The sequence below is a fragment of the Oreochromis aureus genome, linkage group 13 (genome assembly GCF_013358895.1).
Source record: "Oreochromis aureus strain Israel breed Guangdong linkage group 13, ZZ_aureus, whole genome shotgun sequence".
Taxonomy (NCBI): Eukaryota; Metazoa; Chordata; class Actinopteri; order Cichliformes; family Cichlidae; genus Oreochromis; species Oreochromis aureus.
Window position 1 is genome coordinate 19,479,256 of NC_052954.1, and position 22,352 is coordinate 19,501,607.

Consider the following 22,352-nt stretch of genomic DNA (forward strand, 5'->3'; position numbering starts at 1 on the left):
AAGGCCTGTGTAAGCACAAACTTCAGTGGAGGGACTTTCAGTTCTGGCTCCGTCCTCTGTTGCCGGCTCATGAAAGTCAGTGTTGCTGAAAGATGACTCCTACTCCATTAACACCGCACTGAACAACAGAAACAACTGGCATAATGGATTAAAGCTCGAGTGATCCAGCGCACTGGGGGAGACAGGGAAGAGTTCTAAGCACCATATTTTTTAATCCCAGCCCTCTGAGGTCTAGGTGCTGACGACCCTGACGCTAACCCTCACCCTACCTCATGCGATCGTAATATATAACTTTGTTTGCAGAAACGGTCCTCTCAACTCTTGGCAATACAGGAAAATAATTATTCTGTCTCGCTTTGTATGGACTTTCCCTGCGTCATCCAGCAGAGCTTCCAAGCTCTAAAGTAAATTTAACTTCATAAATAACAAATAATTAACATCTGCAAGCCATAAACACATAAACAACAACAACTTCACTTGACTTGTCTCATAAAAATAAAAATCAGAAAGTAAGTTTAACCAAAACGGCCTTGAGCGGGGGCACATGATAATCAAGTTCAAAGTTAACTATAAAGTGCTGAAACAGTGATTAATGTGTACAGTCAACCTCAACTAAAAGAGACAAGCAAACTAATAACAGATCTCTTTGAAAGAATTAAAGTTTATTGGAGTTTTGCAGAAGCACCCAGTGGGGCAGGAGAAGAGAAAGAAAGATGGATTTTTTTCCCCCTCCGAGCTCCGAAAACACTAAGCCAACTGTCTCTTATTACGCTTGCAGCATCTTTCTGTCACCAAAGAGACCAACAGGGAGGATTATCTCTGACTGAACTGATAGGCCAACGCACTGGGATGCTGTACGATGCAATAGCTAAAAACCATCATTTGATAAGAAGTGTAATTGAAGAGAAGCCTTAGTGGCAATGATATTGTTGTTACAGCGCGTGTACAGGGTTTGTGGACATTTGCAGCCCTATTACATGCAATGAAAAAAGAAGACATTGTTTTAAGAGGCACATTTTTATATGAGAAAAACCTCAAGCATGGCCAAAAATTATAAAGTAAGTGATCAGTGATACTGGAAGGAACAAGTGGGGTTTTCCCCGGCACATTTCTACATTTCAAAGGAAATTTGAAATCAGCAGAGTTACAATAAAAACTCTGTCCTTCCCAAAGCCTTATGAAGGATTTCATTGGAAAAGTATGTTCAGACAACAGGTTACGCAGCTTGCCAATCCCAGACACTTAATATTATTAAAGTAATAAAAGTTTAACCAAGACTTTCTTTTTTTTAAACTGTGAAAGTAAGGTTATGTGACTGATCACATGATTTGTCAAACTTTATGAAAACTCAACATGAAAATAGAAAAAGGGAGACATCTCATTATTGCTGGCCAGCCTCGGTCTGCTTTCTGACAAGCCTCAGACTCCACCGCCGAACACAAGAGACATCGAGACAACAAATGCTTCACCGCAGAGGCGTGCCTTCTCTGCGCCGGATGCCAGCAGAAAGAGAGGCAGTTAATGCAACGAGGCCACTTTAGTGTCTCATAAAGGCCCTTAGGAAAACACACGTTTGTTTTTATGCACTGCGTTCAGCCAAAAAAAGTGAATAATACATCTATCATTTTTTGCCTGCGAGAGTGACGTGACACTCAGGTCATGCACCCCGTGTCTCTATGCTTTGAAAGAGGCAATAAATCAATATTGGCTCACTTACTTACAATTAATTGTGCTTTAAAGTTTTACAGTGTGTTTATGATATGCAGGGCCTGGATGATTTATGTGGACAGTGTGAGTCACTCCCTCTAATTGCTGTTGTTTTCCCAGCTTATAACCCCTGCGTGACCTCTCAGTTGAAGCTGCCAGAACATTCAGAATACAGCTTGCTCTACTGGTCCAAACTCTGGATGTATTTCAGCAGTCAGCTACAGAGAAAAGCTCACACGGAAGCGTACGCCATTCAGTCAGTTTGATACACGCATCGAACATGTGGCACCCTGGAAGTATCCGACAAAAGCAAGCGCTGTGCTTTGTGTATCGTACGAACTAAACACACTCAATTACAAACAGCTGTTTTCAGATTTAGGAAACGTTATCGTTAAAAAGCAGAGAAAAGCAGCGTCTCAAGGAGTGTCTGACGCAATTAACAGATAATAAGACATTATGTAAGATGGAAAAGAAAACATACTTTAAAAGCAAGAAAATCACAGTCTGTAAGAGAATTCATCTGAGCGAACATAAGGCAGAGAGGCAGTTTGAGTAGTTATAGTTTGCCCTCTACTACTATTCAGTTCTTTCCTCATTCAACTTCATTTGATGCAGGAATTTGTCAACTCCACGTTCTTTAGGTATAATATCTGGTGCACATGGAGAATCAAACGGAGAGTAAAGAGTGGTAATAAACATGCTTCCGTGGCAATCTGCTGGGTAATATTCCCTCCCCCTGTTGCGAACCATATTGTTTGAGTTTTCTCTAAGGACACATTTGTTCAGTAAAATGATTCAGCAAACCCACTGAAGGCACATTCACAAAGTGCTATATTGCATACTGTTTGTTATGTTTGAAAGCTTCGGGGGAACTCATAACTCTCAAGCAGTGAGATGAACATAGAAACATTCTTCACAGCATACATTTAAGGAAGCTAAACAACCAACCTATAGCAAAATACTGCCTCTTTTTGCAGGGTTGCAACGCGATAAAAAAATAAAACACCAAATCAGAATCGTGCATCACATAATGCACAATCATGGCTCTAAAATGATGTAGCCTATCTCAGATTTGAACTGCTCCCTTCAGCGCAAACTTAAAATGAACCACTGTGTGCTGCAGAGTAAAACAGGTTAGTGTCTTGGGAAGAAAAAACTGAACTGAAAAGATCCACTTGAGGACTTTCCTGGCTCTGTCATTGTCAATTCCCTTGAAGAACCGTTACCCTGTGTGCAAAGACTCATGGGACCCGGGAGCTGGCTCAAGCCACCCTGCAATGCAGTCTGCTTTACATTATACGGAGAAGGATGTGGGGGAGAAAAAAAAAACAAAACTGTCTTCATGCTAGAAAATCAAGTCAAATACTTCATCCGGGCAAAATCTAAGTGACATCCGAGGAGCATTTATACCGGCTGACGTAGCTACCAGTAAGGGGGCCCGTGGAGTCACTTCACTCACTGTGAAACGCTCTTAAACATCAGGCAAGAAGTAAATGTTATTCTACTAGTTAAATTCGCTACGCACTTTTTTAAGCTCTACTTGGGATCTGAAAACAGAAAGTGCTGTCACAGTGTTTTGATAGACATGGCCAGTTTAACCCAAGGGTTTCGACAGCATAATGTGGGCTGCGCGGAAGTGGAGTGGCCTAACTGAGCCAAAATGTACCACATGCATTTTCCAAAAGCAGCCCAGCACGGTCCAAATGGCTCTACGTGGTTTGACGCCATTTCATTCCATGACCTCTAAGTCCTCAAAGAGAATTATCACATTATTGCATTCCAACACGCCCAATTTCCCCAAATACAGCTCAAGGCTTTTCCACTCTGACTCTGCTTAGTGTTGAGGTTTTGGGAAAACACTAATCATCCCTACTGCTTTCTTTTTTTCTTTTTAATTGTTTACCTCAGGTATTTGTACAGTTTCTCTATCTAGTCTTAGTCATTTTACTTCCATTTCATGCCCAACTGCTTATTATCCTTTAAAATCAGAAATGCATAACAACGACCCAGTGACAATTAAACTAACGCCCAAATGTGAGTTTATTTCCTGTGTGTCAGACTTTGTGCGTCTTCACAACAAACGTTTGGTTCTTTAACGCCTTTCTAAAAACTACACCTTTTTCTTTTGCTAATTCTGCACTTGCAAATCTCATTACAGGCTTTTGCATGTGTCTGTCTCTCTTTACAAAAAATAGCTCTTTAATGTCTGGTTGTGATTTAGGAAAACACTGGGAATGTATGAAAAGTTATGGTGTTCATATTGTGCTAAAGACCATAACTGCTTTATCAGAAACATGTGGCAATCCTCTGTGCCAGGCCAAAATGGCATGACTGAAAAGGAGTTTAAATTGTGGTCATATTCCACTCTGATATGACTCAAGTGAGGTCTCGAAAGTTCACCGCTGTCTCTTTCAAAGCCAGCCCATTAACTATTCCAATACATACTGTACGTGATGCAGTGAGAATGAAAGGGGCTTTTCCTTAAATTTGTGCTGTCAAAAGCGGGCACGTATCACTGTAAATCTGCTGCAGTTGCTGCTGTTATTAAGGTTTCAGTTTACTCTTAACAATACGGAGAATAGTTGTCATATAGTTTCATATAAATAATAAATGAACACAGAGCCCCCCCACCCCCCAAAACCCCCGAATCAGTTTCATAAATAAATGTCTTAAATCACAATCCTGGTCCTTTACCCCCCCCAGTACTTGCACTAATTGAGACTCGAATGGTAGTGTTAGTGACAGCGAGACATCTAATTACCATTCTTTGTAATGAAACTAATGGCAGACACTGTACCACGAGCCAGTGCTATGAGCAACACCCTGCTGTACCAGACATAAAAGAAAACACAAATATCTAATTATGCCATCATCTCTTCCCAATCTCCTGTTCTGTTGCAGACGTTTCACTAATTGGTGGCCCGCACTATCGGTCAGCTTACAATCACTCTGATGATGCGGACAATTAAAGCCGGGAGGTACTCATGGCTCATCAAGTCTGCGGTAGTTGACACATCACGTCTCATCTAACTCAAAACAAATGTTATGGAAATGCTGCCGTGACATCCTCCACGCAGGATATGTCCAGGCAAAAATGCTCTTCATTAGCAGTCCAACACTGCTAATAGGGAAGTGTACATAGTACCAACAAGAGTACGATCAGGCGCACAAAACACTGTGCGAAATGTTCGGTAGACGTGTTTTCATCAAAGCTGTAACCTTTTACTTTGCATAGGGAATAAATAATCATATACAGCAGGTTCAAAGACGCAAAGACACAAAAACACACACATCATGTCAGCCCGAATCAGTGATTATCTTTCCTTTCATCTAGGGCTGTGGCGACAAAAGCAAACATTTCTTTTTCACTGACAGGCTATGTAAATAAAATCTTAAAAGTGACTTTATCCTGCCAAAAAGCATTGTAGAGGTCCCCATTTTCTTTTTATATAAAGTGGATGAGCAGTGTTTTCATTCCACTCTTCTCTATCTACCAAACATGGCAGACGGAGGTTAAATTATTTTAGTGTTTTGCTATCTCACTTGCCACTTGCATGAAGAATCAAGAACAAAGAGTAGCATGATCTGACACTAAAAGAGTACACTATCTTAGCTCATTGTCTGAATCAATCAATATTTTGTTTTTCTCGTGCACTTTTAAACCCGACATTAACTCACATGCTTCTGATTTATCACCGAATGCCTTCTCTGGATCCATTTTTACCTCCCAGGCTGACTGTCGGAGCCCCAGAGCATTAAAATGACAAAGCTAAGCTGATCCAAACAGTAAATATTTCATGATCTTACAGTTACAGGAAATCAAATGTGGACAAAAGATGATCATTTATAGTGCATTACAAAATGAGCAAAACGAGGGGAGTAAAAGGGGCGAACCTTCTTATACTGTATTTATTCATTGGGGTCCCAAACAAGACAAGGATGAATGAATGCACTGACTTGAGATAATTAAGTGATTGCGAGCAGCATGTACATGAGCTGTCAGTCCAATCTCCAGCCACGTCACACTTGGAAACACAAGTGTGGCCGGACAGCCGCCCGTCGTCTTTGATCTGGGCTCATGCATACGAAATCAGGTCAGGCCATAATCACGCACACTCACATGCAACACGCATGCACACTCTAGGCCTTGGGAGACACCGACTGTTTTCAAAGGGCCACAGTTCTAGGACCTCTGTAAAGGATGAGTGACAGTCAAGCACGCAAAGGAAGAAAAGAAGGATAAAGGAAGAGAATAGGAAAGGGAACAAAGTGACAAACCCATTCAGTTCTTTAGAGGTTCTGCTACTTAAAACAGTGTAAAAAAACTAAACTAAAAGACATAACTTACAGCTTCCGGCTTAGGCTTGACCACTTTCATGAATGCGCCCCTTTCCTGTGCCTCCATCACTTCTCTTTTGGTTACTTTCCTGGTGTCCAGAAACTTCAGCTGTGGCAACTTGTACAGAACAAAGTATCTGTGATGAGACAGGAAAAACTGAGCATTAACATACTGTTGCCATAAAAGGCCTCCTTGTAGGTCTATTCTTGACAAAGAGACAGACTATCTGAGGAAGTGTGTAAACCGTGATACACTAATCAAACTGACACAAATTCTAATATGTAAATGCAGGCATCAACAAAAGTTGAAAAGAAGCCATGTTTACTCAGATTTAATAGTGATGCAGATTTAATGGTGATATTTTCTTGTATGTAATAACCTTCAAAGCTGATAAGAAAAAGTATGACATATAAATAGCATGAAAGAAGATACAACCCGTCTGCTGGAGCTGTCATTCTGCAAGCATCACAGATATCTCTCTAAGCTTTCAGACACACTGTCTTTCATTGGGAGGGAGAGAAACGTCAAAAGATAATGGTTGGAATACACAGATGACAACAGATCCTTTCACTGGCAGGCAGGAATAGAGGAACCGGTATGTCAGGGGTAAGCTGGTAGCTAAAAAGGACACGCATACAGCACCTAAGTGGAGGGTGAGAAAGGACGGGGGATATGTCCAAAGACAAGACCTGTGTGCAGAGAGCCGTGACAAATTGATGATGGTGATGGCGATGAAGGGAGATGGCAAAGCCTGTGTAAAGTTTTCAACACCTGAGGATAATAAGGAGGGGATGCAGGGATTACATTTAGACTGACACGGAATATAAAATATGTTTGTGCAAAATTAAGGAAAAAAACATTTAAAACGGTCTGGAAAAAAACAAAGCAAAGCAAACAGACAAACGTTTAAATTATCATCAATAGAAACACAGCATTTCTAAATGTATGATCACTTTTCATCTTTCCTGTGACACGATCAAATATACGCTTCTATATGAAATATCTTCAAGCTTTGACACAAGGGTTGTAAAAACAAACAAACAAACAAACACCTATATTGATCTACTAATTGATCATCAAACTAATTATCATCTGTAAGTCAAAATATTAGGTTAGTATGTCAAAATCTTGACTTTCATAACTTGAAATTGAGAAATTTCAAATTTTTGAATGAATAAATTGTCAAAATTTCAACATACTCTAAGATAAGTCAAAAATTTAAAATGCTCAACTTGAAACTTTGATAACTCAAATTTTTAACTTAGCTCTGCCTGTTATTTTTAAGTGGCAGAAATGAGCTTCCGCATTTGCCAAATCAAACATATGGAATGAACCCTTGTGAATAATTTAACAGCCTAAAGTGTTTGTTTGCAATTTTTTCTTATTTTTTTTAAATATACAAATTACCTGCTGTGCAAACTTTGCATCCTCTAGCACACACACAACCTCACACAGCATTGTTGCAAACAGCTAAAAAAGTTGGTGCTCACAACACTAACTGTCAACCTAAATTTTAACCTGAACAGTGTGCACATTACTGTCAGCCATTAAAACATAAGCATTTACCCATAACTGCACAGACGACTGATGTTATCATGAAATGCTATCATTGCTATATTGCTAATGGTAGCAAGCAGCTATCGCTAATAATATAACAATAAAGTGAATCTGCGAGCCTGGCAGCAAACTTTGTCAGTCCTGCTCTAGAAAGTATTGATTTCATAGGATGAACCAATCATTTATGTCTAGACAGAAAGAATATTTTACAATGCTATTTGAAACCAAAACACAGTGTCAAGTCACCAGAAGCAAGCACTAACTTAAAAATACTGTCTTTTTTACACTGCTGTATGTTGTATTGAAAAGTACAAAACTGTAGTATAGTGACAACCCTAAATGACACTACGCACCTGCTGATAAACCATCGGTAAGACCAGGTAAAAATGACTTAAAAAACATTGAATTAAAACTGTATTTCATTTTTTAATAGTGTGCCAGACTAGAACAATGAGTAAGTAACAATGGCAGTTCTTGTGGTATTGGAGACAATAGAAAGCGTGCCTTTAGAGGGCAGAGTGTTTTCAACAGCTGGTCTAACTCGTCTGTGCATATGTTTGACGTCCAAAAAGTTTGCTTCTCTCTTCTGCCATCAATTTAAACCGATTTGAAATATATTGATGACAGGTACCCAAGATTCAAATGGGATTCTTGGACTTTGCTTAAGATTTTTTCTTTTTTCCTAAAATAAAGTAAGCACATTGCCCAGGATTATTATAGCTGAGAATAAATCAAATAATGTTTCTAGAAACGAGGCCTAGCTACTAAAAAAGAGCTCCTTTCCTGGTGAGAGCTCCACCACTCAAATCCAAGAGGCCCCTTTCCAATCCAGTGTCTCCCTCCATGTAGAAAGACTTTGTTCAGGGCATTTTCATGATGAAATGTGAAGATGCCCTTGGGAGACATGTAGAGAGGTTATTCTCCATAGGTAACCTACCATCACAGGGTCAGAGCAGATGACAAGGCTCTGTCAGCCAGTGGGGATATTAATGATTCAACTCAACCACAGAGGGAGGATAAGAAAGCGAGAGAGACAGAGGGGGTAGAGTGGAGGGTTGGGCTTGGTTGTGGTGGAGGGTTGGGATATGTTGACTAGTGAAAGAGAAAAAGAGTAGCTACTGTATACTTTGACAATACCAAAATATGGCTTCTGACACCCTTTGAAGTATATCTGGTTCTAACAGTGAGACTAACATCTAGAACAGTGCAATTTGCTTTTTACTATGGGGGCGTGGGGTGGGGGACGCAATAACACACATGTAATAAAAGTCGAATAATTAAAATATTTAATATTTACAATGGCAGCATTAATAGGTGCATTAAATTCAAGGGGAAGTCTGTTAGAGAATTCCTTAAATTCTAATGATTGTCTGAAATTCATAAAACCCAAGTTAGCCTTCATTTACTTGTTGTAAACTTTATTCTCAAGATTGAATAAAGTTTACAACAAGTTAAATTCCAGCTACACCAAAACAAACTTTTTATACCCGTTTGTTTAGCTGTGTTTATTGGCACATCAGGAAAGTTCATTTTAATTGTTAGCACTCAGTAATGTCTTGGGTGAAGGAAAAGAAAAGAAATCATTGGCATCTCTTTGATCAACCACACCGGAGAAATTGGAAAAATTGATGACGTCTCATAATGTAAGGGATTACAAGTACATTAGAAATATTTTAAAGAGAATTATACTGCCAGAACATTTTAAACCAAAGTTACTCTGAGGTGTCCTGTGCTGAATAACCATTTCCCGTATAATATTAGAGAACTGAACTCTTGTTACTGTAGTACTACAAATGGCCACTGAGCATTTGTACAGTCGCCTAATAAAAGAACGCTATTTAAACTCCCGTGCAGACTACACAATGCTGTGCGAATAGTGTATTTCTATGTCACTGCACTAATTGGGGCACCGATGCAGCACACCAGGGTATTTCACTTGAGAGACCAAAAGCTCCCGAGGCATCGGGCTGGGTATTTATTGCCCAAGGCCAGTGCTGTCACGACCTGCATACAGCCTAACCTTGTCAGACATGAAATCTGCATCACGCTCAAATTGATGTTTTACTATGTGACACATTATGAATATTACATTACAGGACCATAGACGTTGTCAGTCAAAACAGAACAGCTTTCCTTACCAGTAAGATAAGGATGCGAGAAGAAGGGGGAAAAGGGGGGAGGAGTGGAGGGAAAGTGAGAGCGATGGGTGGTGGTGGGGAGGAAGAGAAAGGGAGACAAAAAGAGAGAAGAAAGATTATTCAAGAAAGGCATGGGTGGTAAATGATTAATAGGCAACACAGAGTCAGAAACAAGCACTTAGGGCTAAAACAGACAAAAGAGAGTATGCTTTTCGCCTTTTATCGCATTTCATGTAAAGGACCCTGACAAATGGTGGTCATATTGCATGGCTTGAGGCCTGGCTTGATGTTTAATGCATCATCTGCTCTGGTAAGGCAGGGTAGTAAACACTCATTTGTGGTGGTGACTAGTCACACATGAAATCCATTTTGCAAACTGGAGTGTAGAGGGGCCAGTTGACAAAGCTTTTAGAGTGATGTGGTTGAATCCGCAGTCTGCTTATGAACTGCAGGAGCTGTTTGTTTAAAAAAAGGAACATCTCCAAAGACATTATTTATAAAAAGCTATCATTCTGAATAGTTGAGTATCTAAAAATCTAAACACATAATGATCTTCCTTATACAAGATCGATACATAACATCGGCAGACCTGTATCGCTGGTAGTCGTCCTCATCCTTATCCGGGCTGACCAGCTGGTTAGGACAGGCCTCATTTCCCAGCAGGCTTAGGTACTCGAGTGATGGGGTCACATCAGCCAAGTGTTCCAGCAAGGCCTCGATATCAGTCAGGTGTCAAAGGGCGGATGTCAAGGACCTCGTGCTGTTAATTACATTAGCATTTACTCCCAGGCCTGGCTCCACAAAAACACATCACTGTCAAATTTACTGAGGTGCTCAAAGAGGCTAGTCAGTGGCTTTGTGAGACTGGGCAGACAGAGGGGCAATTTAAGGTGCAGGCTTTGGCATATAGTAGTGACACAATTTGGCTCCTGCTCTCTCTCTTTCTCTTGATCGCTCTCATTTCCTAGGTGGCCGGGTGAAGAACAGTGACAAAATGATGGATGCCCTGTGGTTTCAACAGTCCGTGCTTCTCAGAGCTGTGCCGTGGAAAACTTTTGCGAAACGTGGAAAAAACAAACAGCCCCTAAGCAGGCACATTCATCACTAATACATTCACTTGGAAAATTGAGCCCCAAAGTGTCAAAATACAACTGCACTAATGCAGTGCTCGAGCTTTAAAATGGCACCGTGCCACGACAGGATGTACATAATTGGCCTATTAGCATGTGCCGACCACTTCACAACCAAACTCAGCGCACAGTCCCAGATGCACACTTCAAGGAGTCCCAGTTTTAATGTTGACTCTGGAAGTGTGTGTGTGTGTGTGTATGTGCGAGAGAAAGAGTAAGCATCGTTACCCAGTAGGATCTGCGTAACCAGAGAAAAACAGGACACATTGCTAAAGCTGTTCTGAAGCTTGGAGGGGAAGTTCACACTTCTCTGACTGATCATAAACAGCTTCGCAGTGTGTCTTAAATTTAGGTTGGCTGTGCAGAGCTCTGGTTTTTAACATGTTTACGTTGGGTGGCAAGTAGAACGCAGGATGGTTAGAATAAATGAGGCCAAAATGTGATCATTAAGTGACAAATAATACCTGGACAGTTCTATAGCAGTGAGGAAAACAGTGCAATACAATATTGTAGCTGATGCAAATACATTAGTGCAAATTAAAGCTAAAGAAAAAAGAAACAAATCAACCGACTATATTTAACAAATATAATGTCTCACTCATTGGATCTGGTTTTAATTTGCTACTTTTTTATTCTTTTTGAAAATGGAAAAAAAAGATATGTTGACAGTTAAAACTGATTCCACTAGAGGTCCCTGTGGTTCAAAAACTAGTCCAGTGTGAAGCTCTGCGACAGCCAACTTCTTGTACGCTCTTTTGCAACACACAGTGCTTCCTGCAAAGCCGTGGCATAACAAAGTGGCTTTTTGAGACAATACAGGAAGGCAGTGACACGACAATTAATATGAAATCAACTGTTGATGCCGACACCGAGGCCTGAAAATTATGTCTGCGTTGGAAAATGCAAATCAGAGACTGAGCAACGGCCTTGAAAGGATATGTGGTTCTTGTTGAGCGTCAGGGTGTGGAGGTTGGGTAACCTGGGCAACTGGAGGTCATTTCCAAGCAGATTGTTGTCGACGATCAGCTCTTCCAGCTCAGTGAACATTTTGAGGCCTGCCAGTGACCTGCAATGATAAGGAAGCAGGAAAACTGTTATGGCTTTAAATCTGGTAAGCTGTTATTGTGAAGAAATAAATATTTCAGCTCTCTTTCATGCACCAAGAGAGTATGGGTCTGGGCCTGTCAGGGAAGTGAATGACAAGAATTAGTGGTGCTGAGCTCCCCTGGCATGGTGAGGCATCCTTCAGCGGCTGGCAGGATGAGGGATGGGGGTCACTTGTGAGTAGCCAGGATTCAAAACAAAAGGCTTCAGAAATGCAGCGGGCAGGATGAATTTGTCAATGTCTTGTGCCTTGAGGCACCCAGTTTCGCCTGACCCTAACCCTCCATTCCCAAGACAAATCACTCTGTCACAGTTCACCTTCACTCCCCAGACACAAATTTAACTTGTCATCCATCATTTTCACAGAGGAACTGGAATACACTTGCAATCACAGATGGAATGGAAGGGAAACTTTTTTTTGCAACTGTGCCATGATAGGGGTTAGTGTCAGGATTTTAACATCAAAGGACTATTTTCTTTTCCTCCTAAAGGATTCATTTTGCCTTTCTGTGTCTTTTTATGACGCAGTGCAAAGGAAGGTGAAGGGTCATCTCAACTCCTTTTCCTCTCTGTCCCTCTCGCACACATTCACACAGACATAAAAATGACGTAGGGCCGGTGTTAGGGCGCTGCAAAGTTCAAGCCATAGAAGCTGCACAAAGGTAATGCGTGTGCTGTCTAATCCCTCGCACTATTAGCCCTGCATGTTAAAGTGTCCTGGGTGGCTTTATTGATATCTAAATCTGACAAAACACAGACAGTGTAACTCTCAAGATCTCTTATTCACCGCTCACATTTTCATTAAATGTGGAATTTCTGAATATTAAGTACATTTGACTGCACTAATCATTCTTTCCAAGCTCTACACTAAACAGATAAAATGTTTTCTGGTAAAAGTAAAAGCAGATGGATTTTAAAATGCAGTTATATAAATATAAATCCAAGTGAGCAATGTCACATCTCTACATGACAAACTCAAGGTTCACCGATGTCTAAATAACTGCAGCATGAACTATTGCTCCTCTCTGTATCTGCCTAGTGTCATGAGCTGCCTAGTGCACACAACTCTGATGACAACATGCATATGGAAGGCATGAAGCAGTGTGCAATATGGAAACAATGTATAACGTACAGAATAGATTACGGAAAAAGATAATGAAAAGGCAAGATTAAGACTTTGGGAAAAACGGAGGACAGGCTGTAGTATAAATCTAAGATCCTATCAAGATTTTAACTTTTACAACTAATTGGTAACTCAGTTCCCATATGTGTACTTTAATTACACACTTTTAATTAGCCTGTTCAGTTTCTCATTCACTTTTCCCCACCCACCATCCGAGGTCCACCGAGGCATAGTCCCTGATTCAAGAAGTACTGTAGACGCTGCAGCAGACATACTGCCAGCAGCTTTGATGTACAAAGCAAAAATGTTGCAACTACCTTCTCGAGTGGAAAACAATAAATCAGCAAATTCATTGTTGTCTTGCGAGTGAGGCAGACTCGTTTTAAAGACATCAACATTTTGCACACACACACTCGACACCCACAACAACTGACAGCACCTAGCCAGCGTGCAGGGAAAGCCGCTAGCTGACAACGTCTTATCAGGTCTGATTAATGCGCTGGCAAGATGGATGAACAGTGAGATGTGCCAGTTTTATGACATTTTCTGGTTGCTTGTATTTTTTTTCCCCACAATGATGCTTTTCATTTATAAAGGCATAAAAAAGCTACAGTATAGTTAGCTCAACAGAGAATACAAGTAAACACTTAGAATGTAGTGACAATTAGTTAACTTTTCTGTTCCTTTTGAGTACATTCTGTGTCATCTGCTGTGCTGGGATTTGTCCATATGCCAGTACTGCTTATGAAAATCCACAAGTAGTAGTAACTTATACACTGTAGGCTACTTGTGGCTAGGCTACTTGCTCTAAAGCCAAAAATGGCAATGCAATTAATACTTTTTTTTGCACTTTTATTGTATTTGTACTGACAGGGTTTCAGTTCAAAATGCAATTAAACGCTGCATATAATCTTTGTTAAAGTATAGGTAGGCACAATTGTGCACCACACTGGATAACCATTATTTAATTCACTGTGAACAAAGCTTGCTAACAAACTACTGAAACCTGCATGTGTGTGTGTGTGTGTGTGTGTGTGTGTGTGTGTGTGTGTGTGTGTGTGTGTGTGATGGGCTGCAGTCCTGTGGGTTATGTTATTAGCTGCTCGGTTAAAGAGAGCCGCATGGCTCAGGAGGGAGCCTTATTAATTGTTGTTTTCATGTCACCACTACTGCGTGCACTGGCTGATTTAATCAGTTAAATTCACAGCCAGGGGAGAGCCACAGAGTCCCATCCAGCATTAGCTACAGTGCAAGGGATTGAACTTCTAATACTCTCCAGCTTTCTTTGCTCCCTCTGCAAACTTCCATAGCTGGTTTCATTACTTTTTATAAGCTTTCTTGTTTTAATGTGTGGCTCTGAAAACAAAGTTTAGGCACTGCAGTAAAAGTACTTTACCCCCTTAAGGAAAGGGATAGGGTTTGCTGTTAACAAGACTAATGAGACTAACTGACTTAAACCCAGAGATGTGGTAAATGGCAAGCACAGGCAAAATGCTAAAATTTTACAGTGAAATATACAAACACACACACACACACACACCAGACATTGTGCTTTAAATGTTTCATGCATCTGCTAGTATGACAGATCCCAATTTTTTAATAGTATAATTAATTATCAAATAAGTAAGTGTAATATTTTTAAGAATAAACATAATAATTAAATAGAATAAAGAATTTTATTGAAATGAATTACTCTCAAAAATAATTTACCATTTCACCATCACAAATTTAGAAAAGCTACAATTAAAAAAAAACAAACCAAAAAACCTATTACCTAGAAAAAGAGAGTGAGCGAGCGAGAGAGAGGGAGAGAAAGGCGGTAGCTTTAACGAGGTGAGGCGATGAATCCTCTCCTTGTTAAGATAATTATGATCAGCCTCATTGTCAGAGCTAATACTTCACACAGGCTGTCTGTACGCTTTGACTACCACTTAGCCTGTGTAAGCCCACCATCATACATCATACAGCCCCGTGTGCATAAGTGTGTGCTCTCGAGCTTACACAAGTAGCGCATGTATGTGCTGAAACCTCCATTATCCGCAAAGATCCAGCCTATTGAACACAGAGGGGAGACATAGCAATATTTAGCTGGAGCAGAGGAAGCTCGGCACAGGGAGCGCAGACAAGGACACTGGAGAGGAGACACTGACCCAGAGAGCAGCTTTGCCAGATCAATACACTAATACTGATGCAGACATAGTGATTGATAAACCACTGCTGACAACAGAGGGAAGAAAACTCTCGACCATTATTGGCTGAAATGTCAGTCACTCCTGCCAATGGTGTGCACTAGTGTCATGTTGGATATCCTCAGGCAGCACATGAAAAATGAAGAACAGCAGCCCGGGCTCTTTTACATGTGTTACACAGTCTCCCTCCTTGTGTCGGCTGAAGACGATAGGTCAAACATGGAGTTTGTCCAAGCCATTATAGAGCTATAAAGTAAAACAACCTTAAAGCCTCCTTTATTACTGAAATAGCAATAGAGATCAGAGGTCACATCCTTGCAGCTAGCACTGTAGTACTTAAAAGTTCCTGAGTCTAATGTATATTGAAACACATGCGCACACAAATCCCCTGAAAAGCTTGAGAGCCCTCACAGCTGCGGTCCACAGCTCAGGAGCCAATGTCCCCTCAAAGGTTGCATCAGTGCGATAGAAAAAAAGCAATGCACGCCTATTCTAAATGAAGGGCAAGAGCTGCAGAGTGACAGGCATACTGACATACTGTTCAGAGGGCAACAGATAAATGTTTGATGAATTGACCAATACTGTGGCCATGATGGCCCTCATATGTGCATAATGGACTATTCAGAGCACACTTCAGATTGCCTGCCAGGATAAGGTACTGTAATGAATGGTAAAAGGAACTGGACCTGAAAAAGCCGGCATGTGGACTGGCTTTAATAAACTTAATAAGAAAAGGTGAATGGAGGAGGGTTGGCTAGAGATGAAGGAAGAAGGCCGTAAAGCCATTCAGCCTTAAATAGTCAAAAAATATCCTGATGGTTCTTTCAACTCTGTATACTGCAATATATCTGTCAGTCTTTATGTGCAATTTAAAAATATCCATATTCCTAAACAATCCCATTTTCCCACATCTCCCACTTTGATTGTATTATCTAACACTTTCCATTACAAATCTACTTATTTCAAGAGAGATGTTGAAATTTCATTAGATAACTGCACCTCCTTGATAACTGACATTAAAGAAATTTATTTCAATGAAAAAGTGAGAAGGAGTAGATTTGCTTTATCTAGTTTTAGAGACATTTGAAATTTGTGATTCATACAAAAAAAGTAAAAGCAAATATGACACAAGATGAATTCACAAAGCTAATATTAGCACAAGTGTAAAGAGTGTAAAAGGTGCGAAAGAAATATGTAACCTATTAATACAACAAGTCTCTATTAGTTCAGCATAGCTGTATTTCGTTACTCCAGCCCGCAACGGAAACACAAACACGAGTAAACCGCCTAAAATACCAAAAATAAAGCATCAAAACAGTGCTGGGATTAGCTCGTGATAAATAAGATGACATTATCTGTAAAGCAAATTAATGCCCTGCAACCCCTCGAGCCCCCCTACCACCTCCACACTGCGCTGATCAGGTCTCTTCCAGCGCTCTCCCCTCCAGCTACAGTTTATGGTCTATACGTGGCTCTGCACACGCACCTCTGATGGGGATGGTGAATTAGGCTGTCATTATCTGTCTCTATCTCCCCCCCCAAAGCTCTCGCCAACCCCTGTCTTGCTCACATGCAGACAGTCACTGCTCAGTGTGGCACTCCTCTCTCTCTGTATTGCAAGGCCTCAGGTGGCAGTCATTTAAAGATCACACATTCAGGACACACGTAGCCTTCCCTTGAATGCATGTCAATTCACACATGGAAAGGGGATTACAAGTCTCCTCCCAGGCAGCTGCAAATTACTATTAATGGCAATGCAAATCATTAGAGTACATTTGGCGCCGCCAGCAAATCTCTTCTTTATGTGGGCTCACTCTTAATCTGTTTTGAATATTGCACTATGCTTGCTCCTGATATGTGTGTGAAAGCATTGGGAGCTACAAAGCTGTCAATTGATAGTGGCATGATAGAGTGAACTTTACCGAGGGTTACATCATTTGCTAAAACAAACACATATTTTTAGAGAGCAGAAACCTGTGAAACATAATTATCAAAGTTCTTTTTTGATAGAGATGTTAAATATCAACCCTCGTTACTTCGCTTTACATGAGATTATTAAGTGAGAAGTGCAGATACAGTTGTTGTAAATGTCTACACCACGGCGCATTTGTCTGAAATTTTAAAGCTGCTAATACCACCGTGGCTCCAACAGTGTCTGAGTTATAGACTACCCCTGTGGATATTCCCGCTGAGCGTGTGAGGTTAATATTCTCTCTCAATGTCATTAGGGCTGGCAGAGGGGCTGAGAGCACTGTGAATCAGACGGGGAGTGATCCTGTCAGTTCGCACACACCTTCTCATGCACGCACGCACACATGCAAAGACCCAGGGCCTACAAAATCAAAACCACAGTACTGAGAGGTCAGCATCACCTGGCCTCACCGACTCCCCTTGCTGATTAATGACCCTGGACCAGCCCTTTTCCGAGGGATAAGAGCTTGACAGACATTCCTGTCTGGCCCAACCTCATAAGCCTCGCTTGACCCCAGTTTGGCACGGGATGAAGTCTAAGCTCTAACAACGACCTAATAGAGAGGTAGAAGAGAGTCGCCCATTTGAAATTGAGAGCTGACACAAAGACAGGTGTTCCCTCGTGTGCGGCAACAAATTGTACACCGTGAATTGCGTCATAAGTGCAAAATACATCATCAGAGCCCAAGCTGCACCTCCCTCCTCACAGTACCTGGACCGTGCTCACAATACGGCCCATGCATCTTGTGAATGTTTGTATTAAAAGATTAGTTGTCTATCCACATGACAAATACCCTCCCTTCTCAGTGAACGGGAACTGGAAATCAATTCACTGATGGCATCGCAGTCAGTGAGGACATCAATGCGGCACAAACAAGCACGCGCAATCTCTCATGCATGCCCCATTTGGCTCACATGTTGGTGTGTACATAAAACATTAAAAAAAGCCTCCCATAATAATTATATTTCCCATAAGCATTGATTTTATTATTATTTTTATTAAATAAAATAATACACATCCATTTATTTTAAATATAAGGAATATTAACTGGAAATGAACTTGTAATAAAATAAGCTGTAAAAAAATAACATTAAATAATGGATGGTGCGATTTGTGAGGAAGAATCCCTCAGTGCTGTGTCTGCCTGTACACTCTGTCATTACAGTGTTCAGGCTCAGTGCTTGTCAACATTTCCCTGAGAGGGGGAGCCATCCCGCATTACGTTAGAGTGAGTTCAACTGTCAACTGCCAGCCATTTGTATGCCTCAGCATCCACCTAATAGCAAATAATCACTACCCCGCGCTCTCTTCATGGCAAATGATCGATGTTGTCTTGATGTCTGATGGATGACCCTGCCAGAGTGATGTCCAGGCATGCATTAAAAACCACCTCTATGAAAAGCCTGTCAGTCTGATAAAGGGGGTGCACGCAAAATCCCGTGCATGTGCGCACACTGCCGCTCAGGAAACGCATGCACGCAGATAAAGGAGAAAATGAACAGAGTGAGGAGAAGTCGTGATTCAACTGAACAATAAAGCAAAACGAGAAAAAAAAAGAGGAAAGGCTAAAGTTAATTTCTTTATATTAGCGGTGAATTTTATAATGCGACGGGACCTGTGGTGTGATTGGTAGACAGCATTACCAGAGGTAGACTACTCAAGTACCACCTGGGATGCTTTTTCTCCTCTCACCCTCTCTCGAACACACAAACAGCTCCCTATTACCCCTCAGTGTTCAGATTAAAATGCACAGCACCACAATCTTTGATCTCCCACTTGCTGACACAAATCCTTTCAAGCCTCAACATTTTCCTGCAAAGGTAATTAGTGCTAATTAAAAAGTTTCGAAAGCAGTCTACGGCTGCTGTTGATGCTCCCGCTGCTGGTGCTCAGGCTTGCCCTCCGTCAGATTACCCATCTACCCCCTCCCCGGGTCTTGCGGATGTGTGTGTCAGCCGTGTTCCTGCCTCTTTTCTGTAAAGAATCCCACAAATAGACAACGCTATTCAGCCTAGAAGATTTGAAGTAGCAGGATGAAATCTGGAAGCCCAGTAAGGGGTCTAAAGTGGTGGTTCCCCCACCCTCCTCGTACAAAACTATGCTCTGCTGGAGAACATGTAATGACACATTAACAAATAGAAATCTAACAAATGGAACAGGTGTAGTCTTTAATTGGAATATCCTAGCTTGTGGGGCTAAAACATGGAGTAATTAACTTGATAAGGGATTCAATTTGTTGCAGAGAAACATATTATTCAGCATAGGCTGTGATTTGCATAATGATAACAAATACCAAAACCCCGAATTCTTACAGCTTCCTGAATAAACACGCTAGCGATTAAATAATTTTATGTTTGCTGGGATTCTGATAATTCGAGATAAAGATTCAACTTGAGCAGTCCGACAGTGCTATCATTCACTCATTCGCCTGCCTGCCTTATTGCTTTCATCAAGCCATTATTATGATATAATTAGCTGCCTTTCTAGCATATTATTAAGTGGCTCGCTGAATGTCAGGTACAGCAGCGTCGCAGAAATGACACACACACACACACACACACAAAAAGCAATGTCGTTGCACAGTGTTTCAAAAAGATAATTACATAATCTCAGCATGGAGAGCAAGCAGAAAAGTGATAATTAGACAAGTATTCCTGCCAATTAAAGTATCAAGCCTTGTGTGTGTGTTTTTTTTCTATGTGATACAGAGCTTTCTGCAGTTCCATGCGACATGTGACAGGATTATAGTGTTATTGTAAAATTCATCATTATAAGTACGTGTTCTCAGTGCAGCTTGCGGCTCTGTTTACTAGAAGCTGTGAGGTTTTTAAAGACTTGAGTTGAGTAACAATAAAAGCCAGGAGTAGGTTTGGCTTCAAACCTATTAATAGGCTTCATGATTGACATGGATGTGTACTAACAAGAAAAAAAATTATAAATAAATAACAACAAAAGTTACTGATTTGACCTTTGGGATAGTTCTTTCGTTCGTCAATGTTGTGTGTGTGTGTTTTTTGTCTTGTCTTACACCACAAAAAGAGATAATAGAAGATGTCACCGCACAAGGCTGCCTGAAATGGAATGCCATCATTTTAATTTAAATGTTACATCCTCTGTGACATCGCTGTCGATGCATAATTGGCACCGAATCCCAGTTTGGATGTACATATTTATCATTCAGCGTGAGACATTCAAAGATACCGACAGATATGCTACTTTGATGGGATGACAGTCAGATGTGGGGGGGGGGCGAATGTAACGGCAAATCAACTGTCACGCTGTCATTTAATGTTTTTGTCATAACTTTGCACATAAACACGCAAGATTAGAAATAGCAAACGAGCTGTAGGCCGGAATCAGCGTTCTTGCTCCAGAATTGTGTAAAACAGGTCAATTTGATCCACGCACAAATAGATTAAACAACACAGACATTTTTTTTTAAAAGAACCAAAAACATAGTAAACGATGGGCACTTTTTTCCGAGAAGGTTGCAACAAACTTCACGCTGTGTATGTTTAATTATCTGTCAAAAACCAGAACATTTTGAAATCAGTGCACACACATTAAAAGACTTGCTTGCTGTATATGCAGGAAACACTTGTAATCTTGCAAAAGCGGGCAGGTATTTAAAAACTAACAGCACAGAACTTTTAGCCTCCCCCTTTTGGCCCTGGGTGTAACTACACAGACACTGTCTCCGTACGGATTTTCCACCATATGCTCCATCTTACTCCTAACTGCCGTAGCCTACTCCACAGATCCACTCTTCACCTCTGGCAAACTAATCATTGTCAGCTGGCATAAACATTTTTACCAGTGTTGCCATAGGCACCAGATTTACTACTCTGGCATATTGCAAAACACAGAGATATTTATCTGAAGTTGATAAGCTTAATCGGTGTTGCGTGAACTTGTTTGGCAAAGGGCTTGTAGACTTTCATTTACATGTCGAAGTAACGCAAACCACCTCAAACACAAGACGTAGTGGTCCATGTGCACGCACTGGAAACAACTTCAGCAATGCAACTTTCTGAGGATGGAAAAAAAAGAAAAGAAATAAAAAATCTCTCGCTCTCTCCTTTCTCCACACCGTCTCCCCTCCTCGTCTCGCCTCTCTCTGTGTCTTACCGCTGGCCCATTACCTTTACTGAGTGAGGCTCATTAAAGAAGGCAAGTTGAGTCAAATCTTTCTGTAATTCAGCAGAGGTGAATTGCTGTCAACATCATTAACCGTCATTTCTCCAACTCACTTCAGTACTTATGAAGTGTTCTTTATTGTGTAATGATCCAAATCTCTTCTCTAAATCGCCCCTCTTCAAAGGCCCTGGAGGACATACCACCCATGCAGCCGCCTGACATGCTACAGGGCCAGATTAAACATGGCTCCATCAGTGTGTTCCGCTTTGTAGCTGAACACATCCGGCATTTCATCCTGCACTGCAGCGAGAAAGGTGCGTTTCGCAAAAGGTAACGGCAAAAGAAGCAAAAAGGTGATTTCGCTCTTATATGCAAAGAGCTTCTACTGACACTGCTTCGCTTTACTTGGATTTTCTGCATTACATGACCTAAATTCTGCCAATAACCTTCTTACCTCTCTTTCTGTTTCTCAATACTGTTTACAGATAGTTCAGTGATCTCATAGGGCTATTGGCCAGACTGGCTCCATGGCTAATTACAGTGAGAGCTGCCCTGCTTGTCATGCTAGATGTCCTCTGAGTCCTGTCTTAAAAGAAGCTTCCTTTGTGCCTCCGCCATTGTGTGTCCCCCAGTGCTCAGTGTCATGCTATGCAATGTCTTCCAGGCCTTGTGTTGGGGAAAGCCTCTTTTGTGCAGCCACCATTGTGTGTCCTAGTGCTGAACCCCCTGCTAGGTAGGAACACAGACAAAGTGCAGCAGGGGAATGCTTCTCAGAGACCTAAGACCTACAGTAAATCTTCAAACAATTTAAACAAACAAAAACGGCCGCTGTGGTGTGGTGTGAGTAGACAAGGAAAAGCAGATGAATAAGCAACATCAATTACTGGGGCTTTGACCTGCAAGCCCCCACACCATGGCACACATTTCACACCAAATCGCCCCAGATTGAAGTTGAC

General features: G+C 41.1%; 1 protein-coding gene across 1 annotated transcript in view; it reads right to left on the reverse strand.

Moving 5' to 3' along the window:
• lrmda (leucine rich melanocyte differentiation associated) overlaps nt 1-22,352 on the reverse strand; it is a 205,185-nt gene that overhangs the window by 57,606 nt on the left and 125,227 nt on the right. Inside the window, exons 3-5 of the mRNA XM_031726608.2 lie at nt 11,811-11,937; nt 10,331-10,470; nt 6,056-6,182 (exon numbers count right to left, since the gene is read on the reverse strand). Of these exons, the coding sequence (XP_031582468.2) occupies nt 6,056-6,182; nt 10,331-10,470; nt 11,811-11,937 (394 nt within the window). The remainder of the gene's footprint in view (nt 1-6,055; nt 6,183-10,330; nt 10,471-11,810; nt 11,938-22,352) is intronic.